At 46.4% G+C, this 12,336-nt stretch overlaps 1 protein-coding gene across 1 annotated transcript; it reads left to right on the top strand.

The window, feature by feature from the left end:
* The first annotated feature begins 4,085 nt into the window (after nucleotides 1–4,085).
* LOC131092906 (embryonic pepsinogen-like) lies at nucleotides 4,086–10,964 on the top strand. Its single transcript, XM_058039866.1, has 9 exons — nucleotides 4,086–4,141; nucleotides 4,463–4,625; nucleotides 5,255–5,372; nucleotides 5,754–5,872; nucleotides 7,391–7,590; nucleotides 9,036–9,149; nucleotides 9,869–10,013; nucleotides 10,553–10,651; nucleotides 10,827–10,964. The coding sequence occupies exons 1-9, from the start codon at nucleotides 4,086–4,088 to the stop codon at nucleotides 10,962–10,964; spliced, it is 1,152 nt and encodes a 383-aa protein (XP_057895849.1).
* Nucleotides 10,965–12,336: the final 1,372 nt, after the last annotated feature.

The raw sequence follows: 12,336 nt of genomic DNA on the forward strand, positions 1-12,336 counted from the left end.
CACAACATCTTAGCAAGAAACTTCTAGGAAATATCCTTGGGAATAGCCTTTTGACTTATAGGAAATATCCTTTTAATTTTTAGGAAATGGGAAATATCCTAGGAAATGTCCTTTTACTGCTAGGAAATATAATATAATATAATATAATATAATATAATATAATATAATATAATATAATATAATATAATATAATATAATATAATATAATATAATATAATATAATATAATATAATATAATATAATATAATATAATATAATATAATATATTTTAATATAATATAATATAATATAATATAATTTAATATAATATAATATAATATATATTGCCATTATATGAATTATAATTATATAGATATTGTTATATATTATATTAATATAATGATTACAACACTTAAATAATAATTACAGTAATAATTATAATATATTAATTATAGTAACATATTATTATATATTATATCATTATAATACAACACAGTATTATTATAATATCATGTAATATAATATCATATTAGAAATTACTATATTAATTAAATGAATTATACTATATTGTGACATTATATGACATCGTATGACATAATGTGATGTTATGCTACATTTTAATAATGTAGATATTATCATATATTATATTAATATAATGATAGTAATTATATTATTATAATTACATAATAATTATAACAATTATAATAGATTAATTATAATTATATAATATTCTATATTAATATAATATAATAAAATATAATTATAGAAATTATTGTATTAATTATATTAACTATATTAAGTGAAAGATTATATTGTATTATATTATATTATATTATATTATATTATATTATATTATATTATATTATATTATATTATATTATATTATATTATATTATATTATATTATATTATATTATATTATATTATATCATACTAGATGAGATTATATGACATTTTATTAATTGTAGTTATATAGATATTATTATGTATTATAATAATATAATACATGTATGATTATAATTATATAATAATTATAATGATTATGATAAAATTTTAATTATAATAATATATAATTATATATTAATATAATATAATATATAATAGTATATGAATATAATATAATATAATATGATATGACATGACATGATATAATATAATATAATATTATATTATATTATATTATATTATATTATATTATATTATATTATATTATATTATATTATATTATATTATATTATATTAATTATATTATATAATGACATTATATTACATTTTATGCCATTATATTAATTATAATAATATAGATAATAGCATATATTATGTTAATATAATGATAGTAATTATATTATTATGGTTACATAATAATTAAAATAATTATCATCATACATGACTTATAATTATATATCATTATATATTAATATAGGTTAATATAATGTAATATAATGTAATATAAATATAATGTAAGTACAGAAAATTTATATTATATTATATTATATTATATTATATTATATTATATTATATTATATTATATTATATTATATTATATTATATTATATTATATTATATTATATTATATTATATTATATTATATTATATTACTAAAGAAAGAGAAAGGAGACATCAGAAGGCCAAACAGGAATGAATAATAAAAACCTGTGGCTGACCAGAGTCCCAACACAGCTGGACTGAAATTGGTCATTAAATTAAAACAATTCACATGCTGAGTAAACAACTCTCCAAATCACATTCCAAAGCAGCAAAACAAGAAGAAGCAGAAGCTTCCCAAGAGAAGAAATCCTAGCAAAGGGATTTTTTCATTAAATATCCCAGTGGCACGGGGCTCCCTGTTCCGGGCACAGCCTGGCACCAGCCCAGCACCCACAGGGTCACCTTGTCCTGTTTGCATCCCGGGGTCAGAGATAAGGGGGGGTCACCCACGTCAGCAGCCACAGGGGCCCCCTCGTGCCAGCCTGGGGGGCTCCTGCAAACAGGAGGGTCTGCAAACAGGAGAGTCCTGCACACTGGAGAGTCCTGCAAACAGGAGAGTCCTGCACACAGGAGAGTCCTGCACACAGGAGAGTCCTGCAAACAGGAGAGTCCTGCAAACAGGAGTCCTGCACACAGGAGTCCTGCACACAGGAGAGTCCTGCAAACAGGAGAGTCCTGCACACAGGAGTCCTGCACACAGGAGTCCTGCACACAGAGGAGTCCTGCACACAGGAGTTTGAATAAAGCATGGCCACTCCACCGAAATCTGATCGGACCAACAACAGACCCCCACTATTCACCGTCCCCTCGTCCCCCAGTAACCCCAACACACACCCTACAGCAAGCCCCCACCACCACAACCAACCCCATCCCAAGGCCATAACCAACAACGCCCCAGCTGGCCCAGGTTCTGGGTAAGGATCCGCCACCAACAACACTGAATAAACAAACACTACCAACATCCCCCCTAAATAAACCATAACAAGCACCAAAGACACAAAGGAAACCCCCAAACTTACCAGCCAACCACACCCTGCAACTGCTACTGCAACCAGCCCCAGCACCCTGTAATAAGGGGAGGGGTTAGATGAACTGCCAACCCCGCTAAAACAAAGCACAACCCTAAAAATAAAACAAATTCTATCATAAATCTATCATAAATTCTTACTCAGCATCTCTCTGAGATCTATGGCCTGCAAACAGGAGAGTCCTGCACACAGGAGTGGGTGTCTGGCACACAGAGCCCCTCTGCTCTTTGAAATGGCCAAGGGTGCCAGGCTGAAAAGCCCAAACGGTGTCTCCAGCTCTGGGGTTTGCAGCATCATGGCATGGAGATGCTGGAGCAATTCCAGAAGAGGCCACAGGGATGATCCCAGGGTTGGAGCTCTCTGCTCTGCAGCCAGGCTGGGTGAGCTGGGGGTGCTCACCTGGGGAGGAGAACTCACAGAACTCACAGAATGACCAGGTTGGAAGAGACCTTAAAGATCATCTAATCCAACGCAGCCCCAGTGTGGTGGTGTTCAGTGGGGTCCCAGGGTGAGGGAAGAGACGAGGATCTGACTCCATGTTTCAGAAGGCTTGATTTAATATTTTATGACATATATATTGTATTAAAACTATACTAAAAGAATAGAAGAAAGGATTTCATCAGAAGGCTTGCAAGCAAGAAGAAGAATGATAACAAAAGCTTGTGTCTGACCAAGAGTCTGAGCCAGCTGACTGTGATTTGCCATTAATTAGAAACAACCCCATGAGACCAATCACAGATGCACCTGTTGATCCCACAGCAGCAGATAACCATTGTTTACATTTTGTTCCTGAGGCCTCTCAGCTCCTCAGGAGAAAAAACCCTAAAGAAAGGATTTTTCATAAAACATGTCTGTGACACTCCAACACCTCAACTAAACCCTGGCACACAGTGCCACAAATAGAGAAGGCTCCAGGTAGAGCTCAGAGCCCCTTCCAGAGCTAAAGGGGATCCAGGAGAGCTGGAGAGGGACTGGGGACAAGGGATGGAGGGACAGGACACAGGGAATAGCTCCCACTGTCAGAGAGCAGGGATGGATGGGATTTTTGGGAAGGAATCCTTCCCTGGAGGGTGGGGAGGGGCTGGGATGGAATTCCCAGAGAAGCTGTGGCTGCCTCTGGATCCCTGGCAGTGTCCAAGGCCAGGCTGGATGGGGCTTGGAGCAACCTGGGACAGTGAAGGTGTCCCTGCCATGGCAGGGTTTGGGACTGGATGAGCTTTAAAGTCCCTTCCAACAGGCATTATCCTGGATTTCTGGATCCATGCCCACAGCCAGGCAGTGCCTGGTTGGGATGAAGGATTTGGGGCCTCAAGGATGGAGAGTTTGGATTTGGGATCTAGAAGGGAGCATGGGGTCCCAGGAGAGGACCATGGTTGGCATTAGGGGACAATTCCACCCTGCCAGGTGACGTGTGGCTCGTGTGTGCTGTGTCCTTCAGGCCCTGGCTGTCACCTGCCTTGGCTGGGTGCCCAAAGGAGGGGAGGGGGCAGCTCCTGCTGGTCCTGGCTGCTCTTGGCACGGCACGGGGGGTGGGCAGGGGCTTCATGGGCTTTATAAACCTGAGGGAACTGGCCTGGCCTGTCCTGGCAGGATGTGGTTCCTCGTGCTCCTCTGTGCTGCCTCTGCCCTGTGCCAGGGAGTCACCAGGTGAGCCGCAGCAGCATCACTGCCAGGGACACTGGGAAAAGTGAGGGGGAAATGGGAATTTGGAGGCTTTTTGTGTCTTTGGGGAGCGCAGGTGAGGTCTGAGGCTGCAGAAAGCTGCTCCTGGGGTGCAGAGAATGAGGGTGTGCCTGGGGAGGGGGCAGATTTCTTAGGCTGTTTAGGGATTTTTGAGGAAATCCCAGATTCAGAGTTTTGGGGGAGTTTCCTGTGCTCCTGCTGTTGGATCAGGGAAGTGTCAAACACTGGAGCTGCAGGCAGCAAAATCTCATCTCCCTCTTTTATTTCCCTTGTTCCTTGTGCCAGGCTGCCCTTGGAGAGGGGGAAGAAGCTGAGAGATGTCCTCAGGGAGAAGGATTTGCTGCACCAGTTCTTCCAGCATCACCACTACGACATCGGCACCAAATTCCCGCACGCTTTCCCCAACGGAACCGGGTTGGCCACCGAGCCCCTGCTGAACGCCCTGGATGTGAGTATGGGCTCCAGTCCCCCGGAACACAGCCCTGGCAGGGCCTGTGGGATGTCCATCCCTATGTCCAAACCAAATCCTTCATCCCAGAACCTTTAACTCACATCCTTCACCCCTCCTTGCCCACACTGAACAGAGAAATATCCCCCAGGAGCTCTGCTGGAAGCACAGGTGTCAAAGACATCTTTTATGGAAAATCCTTTCCTTAGGATTTTTCCTCCTGAGGAGCTGAGAGGCCTCAGGAACAAAATGTAAACAATGGTTATCTGCTGCTGTGGAATGCAACAGGTGCATCTGTGATTGGCCCATGTTGGTGTTTCTAATTAATGGACAATCACAGTGAGCTGGCTCGGACAGAGAGCCCAAGCCACAAACCTTTGTTATCATTTCTTTCCTATTCTATTCTTAGCCAGCCTTCTGATGAAACCTTTTCTTCTATTCTTTTAGTATAGTTTTAATGTAATATATATCATAAAATAATAAATCAAACCTTCTGAAACATGGAGTCAGATCCTCATCTCTTCCCTCATCCTCGGACCCCTGTGAACACGGTCACACAGGGGGTCTCCATGAAGCAGGGGAAGGTCCAGGTTTGGTTTCATGACTCCAAATCCATCTCTGGCCTGCAGGTGGAATATTATGGGACCATCTCCATTGGCACCCCCCCGCAGGACTTCAGCGTGGTCTTCGACACCGGCTCCTCCGACCTCTGGGTGCCCTCTGTGTCCTGCCCCAGCCTGGCCTGCCGTGAGTAGGGCCCAGCTGCATGTTCTGGGTTTGGAATGGCTCCACCAAGCCCAGAAATTGGGGTGACATTGCCAGGGGAGGGGGATTCACCCTGCTGGGGAATGGCAGCTGTGAGTGATGGATGTTTGGGGTGTAGGGGCTGCTCAGGGCTGCATTCCTCAGGTGATGTGATTTCTGCTTTGTGCCTCAGTTTCCCCACGTGCCCAAGGGGGGTGGGAATGCCTGTAGTTGCTGGAGGAGGGGAAGGATGAGCAGCAAATACTCACAGCTGAATTATTCTTGAAGGCAAGATAATGTAGAGCAACTCAGGGCTTCTTCTCCCACACGTCCCTTAGGCTTGGCCTTGCTTGAAGGTTTAATTCTGTGTTTTGCCACTTATAGAAACCCACCAGATGTTTGACCCCTCTCAGTCCTCCACCTACAAGAGCACAGGGCTGAGTCTGTCCATCCACTACGGCACAGGAGAGATGGAGGGGACCGTGGGTTCAGACACCGTCACTGTGAGTGTCCCCATGGAACGGCTGGGGAACATCCATGGGGAACATCCGTGGGGAACATCCATGGGGAATATCCCACATCCCACCTGTAGGGCCAACGGGGGTAGGACAGTCTGTTGGGGAAGATGAAACGGGAAAGCCTTACAAATATGATTGCCTGGCAAAAGATTTTGAGAATATAGAAACTATAAGTGAGATTGAAATGAAAGCAAGCTTTGAGATACCTCAGTTACTGAACAACTGGAAAACAATGGTGTGGCCAGCTGAAGGTGATCCCCTTTTGATGGAACAACACCCTCTGCTTGCAGGCAGCTCCAAGGGTCAGAGCAGACCCTACAGCTTGGCAGAAGGGCCCAAAGAGGAGTTTTTAGGGTTTAAAATGTAACACAGTATGGTAATGTAATGATTCTTATAGGCTGTATGTAAATGCTGTAGGATTTGTATCTTGTACTAGATTGGTTAGTGAGAATCAGAATATTCAACACAGAAGAAGATTTATGGTATTGTAACGGGAACTCCACTCTTTTTACTCTTCCTTGTTCTCTCTCGTCCTCTTAACCACACTCTTGCCTTCTCTCTCTTTACCTCTCTCTCCCTCTTTGGGGCTACTCCGAGCTGTGGCTGGCAGCTCCCAGCAGGGCCCTCCGTCTGTCCCCGCTGTTGTAGGAGCGTCAGGGGTGGGACGGTCAGGATGGATGGAGAGGAGAGATCTCTGCAGGCAGGGCTGGGAACTTGTGGGTTATTGCAAAGGGCCTGGGTGCAGGGCCCTGCTGGGAGCTGCCAGCCACAGCTGGAGCAGGGCTGAGAGAAGAGAGGGGCAGAGAGGATGAGGGGGTGAGAGAGTAAAAGGCAAGAGAGCGAAGTTCCCGTTACAATACAATAAATCTCCTGTGCTGAGCATTCTGATTCTCACTAACCAATCTAGTACAAGATACAAATCCTATAGCATTTCCATACAGCCTATAAGAACCATTACATTACCTTCCTGTGTCAAAATCAAATCCCCAGATGCTCTGGGCTGTGTGCCAGGGTCTCTGAGCCCCCTGGCGGGGTCCTGGCAACTCTGGACACCCAGAGGGATGCACTGAGCTCTGAGAGCTGAAGAGATCCAGAGTCTGTGTGTTACTCATTCACCTGCAGTGGTGTCTGCAGGAGCCTTTTCAGATGCAGGAGGTGCTGGGGCTTCTCCTGCTGGGGCTGGGGGTGCTGTGAGGGATGGAATCCCTGAGCTGCCTCCTCTCTGTCATCCCTGTGACAAGGAGGGAATTCCCAGCTGGGCACCTTGTACATCTCTCCTCTCTCAAACCTCAGTGAGAATTTCAGCCTTAGAAGTTTTTTTTTTTTTTTGTATATTTAACAAAAGAGATTATTTCTGTTCCACTGGAGTGACTGGGACTGGTGTTTGGCAACTCTGGACACCCGGAGGGATGCACTGAGCTCCGACAGCAGGGGATCCCCAAATTAACCAGATTAACACCAGAATCCCAGTGCCTGCTCCAGGCCTCACTTCCCTGTCCCCAGGTGGCCTCTCTGGTGGACACCAACCAGCTCTTTGGCTTGAGCACCGCTGAGCCCGGCCAGTTCTTTGTCCACGTCCAATTCGATGGGATCCTGGGCTTGGGATACCCAAACCTGGCTGCTGATGGCATCACCCCTGTCTTTGATAACCTGGTGAACCAAAGCTTGCTGCAGGAGAACCTCTTCTCTGTCTACCTGTCCCGGTGAGCCACGTGGGCTTGGGGGGCTGAGGAAGGGGGGATTGTCTTGGTTTGGAAAGCCAGAAGTCTGCTAAGGAAGGCAGGAGCCTCCCCTGAAATGGAAAATGTAAACCCTCCACACCCCTCTGAATTGCTATAAATTTTATATAAATTTTAAATTAAGGGGCTCTCAGGTAAAAATATGGGAGCAGGAAATAACAGTTCTTTACTAGGGAAGGAAAAAAAAAAGGACAAAATAAACAATGCAGTGCACTAGAACAACACTGCCAGAGTCAGAACCCAACCTGACACCCTGTGGGTCAGGGTGGTGGCAGCAGTCCCATTGGAATTGTGGCTCAGCCCTCCTGCAGTGTCAGGGCTGGTTCTGCTGGAGCAGGGATCCTGGAGAAAGGTGCAGTCTCTGCCTCTGAAGATCCAGGGGAAGAAGAGGCAGCTGCTGTTCCTCTGGGCAATCCAGTGCAGAAGCTGTGCTGGTGTTCCAGAATCTCTAGATTATATCCGGGTAGGAATGCTTGGCTCCTCCCTCTGGGCTCCCATCTCCCAATGGGATGCTGTAGTTCTTATCAGCCATGCAGGAACATTCAATAGCTGTTATCTGCAGAGGACTCCTCAGAGGGAGGTGTGAATGTGGTCACTCAAAGAGAGAGATAAGCCAAACTGCCCACTTGACAATAGATGGTAATTGAAAACATTTTGCATTGCAATCTTCAACAGGGATGCACCTCATGCACGGTGTGCTGGCGGCTCTGGCTCCTCCCTTGTCACTGCTGCCATCAGATATTGTGTCTGTGCCACCATGTGCAAGGGTTGGGGGCTGTAGGAATGTGCTTCTTGTTGATAGAGTGACAAAGCTATTTTTTGTCTCTTTAAAAAGGAAATAAGCTCAGAAGTTTTTCTTTTCCCTTAGGTGGAAAAGGCATCACATAGGTTTGGGGGACTTCACCTCAAACTTAAGGATGGCTAATTGGATGGGAGCCAAAAAGATCCTGTTTAGGCAATTTACCAGAAAAAGAAGAGAACAAAGAAAATAATCGCTTTTGTGAGGTTTTTTACTAGAAGCAAGAACCTCTTGCACTTGGCTCAGTTTTTCTCTGTAGACAGTTTTGTTATTTTGCCTTTTATTAAAACCTTTTTGTTTCCAACACTGCAACAGAAGGCATCCTGCTGATTTTATGCCTTCTAAAGTAGCTGAGCTATCTTGGGTGTCAAATAGGCCTCCAAGAGCTCATGAGACCTGGCTCAAGGAGGCTCCTATTTCCAGCCTCCCCAGAGGGCTCAGGGCTCACTGGGAAACAATTCCCAGCACTGCTCCTGGTGCCAAAGTCTCTGGCCCTGCTGCTTTGCTGTGTGAGGAGGTGGGGACAATCAGTGTCCTACCCTTGGGACACACAGCCCTGCATTGAACCACAAGGCAAATCTCCCTTGTTTTTGTTTCCTGCACCATCCAGGGAGGCAGCAGGGAGCGTGGTCATCTTCGGGGGCATCGATGAATCCTATTTCACTGGCCCCATCAACTGGATCCCTGTCGCTTACCAGGGCTACTGGCAGATCTCCATGGACAGGTGACAAACCAGCTCTGTTGCTCTGTGATCACCTCAAAGCATTGCTTCTAAAGAGACATTGGGCCCATCAGCACCAGAGGCTTCCAGTGACATCCCCACCCCAGGGCTGAGGGATGCAGGGGGATAAGGAGACAAACTCCGTAGTGCTTTGGTAACTGACACCCAAAATGAGGATGCTTTGTGCCTGGGGCACAGCCTAGTTCCTGTCTTGTGATTTAGGGAATGTCTGGTGATGAGGAGAGCAAAATCATGGGTCAAAACCTCATTTTGTTGGGCTGCAGTGGGTCCCAGCTGCTGGGATGTGTTCAGATCTGCAATGGTGGCTCTGCAACTCCAGACAGGAGCAGGCTCACAGGCAGCACTCGGGGTTACCCAGCTTCAACTCTTATAAAAGAAGTTAGAAACCAACCCTGAGGCCCGTGGGTTAATTCACGGCCCCGTTGGTTATTTCACAGCCCCATTGGTTATCTCACAGCCCTGTTGGTTATTTCACAGCCCTGTTGGTTATTTCACAGCCCTGCTGGTTATTTCACAGCCCCGTTGGTTATTTCACAGCCCCTTTGGTTATTTCACAGCTCCATTGGTTATTTCACATCCCCATTGGTTATTTCACATCCCCATTGGTTATCTCACGACCCTGTTGGTTATTTCACAGCCCCTTTGGTTATTTCACAGCCCCGTTGGCTCTCTCACAGCCTCTGCTTGGTCTCTCTCCACAGCATCATTGTGGGCGGCCAGGAGGTCGCGTGCGCTGGTGGCTGCCAGGCCATCATTGACACCGGCACTTCCCTCGTGGCCGGGCCCCCCTCGGGCATCAGGAGCATCCAGAGCACCGTTGGGGCCACAAATGGCGAGTATGGAGAGGTGAGAGCTCACCCTGCTGGCTCTGGAGGCAGCTGGCACAGCAGAGCCCAGCCAAGGGCTGGGGAAACCGTGTGGGGAAACCGCCCCGTGCTCATGGCAACCCTGACAGGGATACCCTGGGGCTCTCTGGTTTGTGTCAGTGGGACAGAAAATCACAGAATGTCCTGGGCTGAAGGGACCCATCAGGATTCATCCAGTCTAACCCCTGCCCAGGATACCCCAACAATCCCACCCTGGGCAACCCTGGCAGCGCTGTCCAAACTCTCCTGGAGCTCTGGCAGCCTTGGGGCTGTGCCCATTCCCTGGGGAGCCTGGGCAGTGCCAGCACCCTCTGGGGGAAGAACCTTTCCCTGATCTCCAGCCTGACCTGCCCTGGCCCAGCCCCAGCCCTTCCTTGGGTCCTGTCCCTGTCACAGACATTGGAGCTGTCCCTCTGCTGCCCCTCAGGAGGAGGTTGGAGGCCCCAGTGAGGTCTCCCCTCACTCCTCACCCTCTGAACACGTTTCCCTGCTGAGAGCCCTCTCCTCTGCTCCCTGCAGCACAGTGTGAACTGCAGCTCCATCCCTGCCATGCCTGATGTCATCTTTGTCATCGATGGGGTCCAGTACCCTGTGTCAGCCTTGGCCTACACCGAGCAGGTAAGTGGGGACCAGCAGCTCCTGGCTGCAGGAACCTCTCTCAAGGTCCTTCTGTTCTCTCCAGTGGCCTTGGCTTCTCCCATTCCCTTGGGAGATGAATGGCCAAAGGCCTCCAGGGCAATGCAAGAAGAGATTTCCCACATTTCCCCAATTTCCTTCTCGTGCTCGAACGCAGCAAAGTGAAGAATCTTGCATGAGCAGCTTCCAGGACACCTCTGGGGACCTCTGGATCTTAGGAGATGTCTTCATCAGGGTGTACTACAGCATCTTTGACCGGGCCAACAACCGCATTGGACTGGCCAAGGCTGTTTAGATCCACCACGATGGGAGAGCTGCTGGGGTTTGTGCACACCCAGCCCCAAGCAAGGCTTTTGGCACAAATAAAGAGCTGGTGGTTCTGAGCTGGTGGCTGTGTGTGTATTTCTGATGGAATGGCAGGAGGCAGGAGGAGCTGCTTTGTGGTGGCCAAGGATGGTTTGTCCATCACAGCTCTGCTGAGGGCCCCTGGGAGCTGTGATCGCTGCAGGGCTGAGGGGTGGAAGACAAGGTTGGCTCTTTTTGTGGGGCTACAACAAGTAGGGGATTCTGGAATTCTGGGGAAGATGAAACAGGAAAGCCTTATAAATATGATTGTCGGGCAAAAGATTTTGAGAATATGGAAACTATAAGCGAGATTGAAATGAAAGCAAGCTTTGAGATACCTCAGTTACTGAACAACTGGAAAACAATGGTGTGGCCAGATGAAAGTAATCCCCCTTTGATGAAACAACACCCTCTAGTTGCAGACAGGCCCAAGTGGAATTGCTCAGCAAGAAGCCAGGAGAGAGATCCAGGTCCCTGCTGTGTCTTCATTTCTGCAGCGCTGAGGGACAAGGGGCTGCTGGCTTTATTTGTTGGTAAATTAAGGCTCCACCACTGGTGGGGCCTGGAGATTCCATCCCCAGCAGGAGCAGGGATGTGGAGGGGGAGATCCAGGTGATTTGGGTCAGAAATTAATTATTGTCTTCTTGCACTGTGTAAGAACTGAGCTGGCTGTAGAGGAGGATGTGATGTAGGATGGTGGGAGTGGGATTTACCCCCCCACATCCCGGGGATCCCAAATCCCTGGGATTCCCAGCCCAGCTGGTGGGAATCCCTTGTGTCCAAGCACAAGAGTGATCCAGCCCTGGATTTTGGGCACATGGGACTTGCCCTCAGGTCTGTCACAGGAATTTTCTCATTACTATTGCTGCCTCAGGTTTGGCTTTTATATTTTTCAGATTCTGTGCTGCTTTAGTATGTGGGTCTGGGTTCACATTAGGGGATGGAGAGCTCTCTGCACAGAGCAGGGAGACAAAACAATTCCTTCTCTAGCTGGGGACCAAGGACAAATGATCCAAATCTCAGGCCCAAGAGCACAAACAATGTGGGCTGAGAGAGAAAAACAAGGATGGGACTTCATGGGCTAAAGCTGTAATTGGACGATTAACTGCAATATGCAAATGGAGCAGAACTGATAAAAGTGAGAGACCCCATGATCTGTCATGCATTTTGTGACCATTTTGGGTTCACCTGGGCTGGGGTCTTGTGCTGCCCAAGGTGGATCCATTGAGGCCTCCAAATTTATTCCCTTTTTTAAATCCCTATTTTTTCCCCCTTATTTTTCATTTCTATTTTTATATAATTTATTTACTCCCTGCTTCATT

This window comes from Melospiza georgiana, chromosome 23, assembly GCF_028018845.1.
Source record: "Melospiza georgiana isolate bMelGeo1 chromosome 23, bMelGeo1.pri, whole genome shotgun sequence".
Lineage (NCBI taxonomy): Eukaryota > Metazoa > Chordata > Aves > Passeriformes > Passerellidae > Melospiza > Melospiza georgiana.

Coding starts and splice junctions, on each gene's coding strand:
- LOC131092906 (XM_058039866.1), top strand. CDS start 4,086: ATGTGGTTCCTCGTGCTCCTCTGTGCTGCCTCTGCCCTGTGCCAGGGA. Junction 4,142..4,462: donor CTGTGCCAGGGAGTCACCAG/GTGAGCCGCAGC, acceptor TCCTTGTGCCAG/GCTGCCCTTGGAGAGGGGGA. Junction 7,591..9,035: donor TTCTCTGTCTACCTGTCCCG/GTGAGCCACGTG, acceptor TGCACCATCCAG/GGAGGCAGCAGGGAGCGTGG.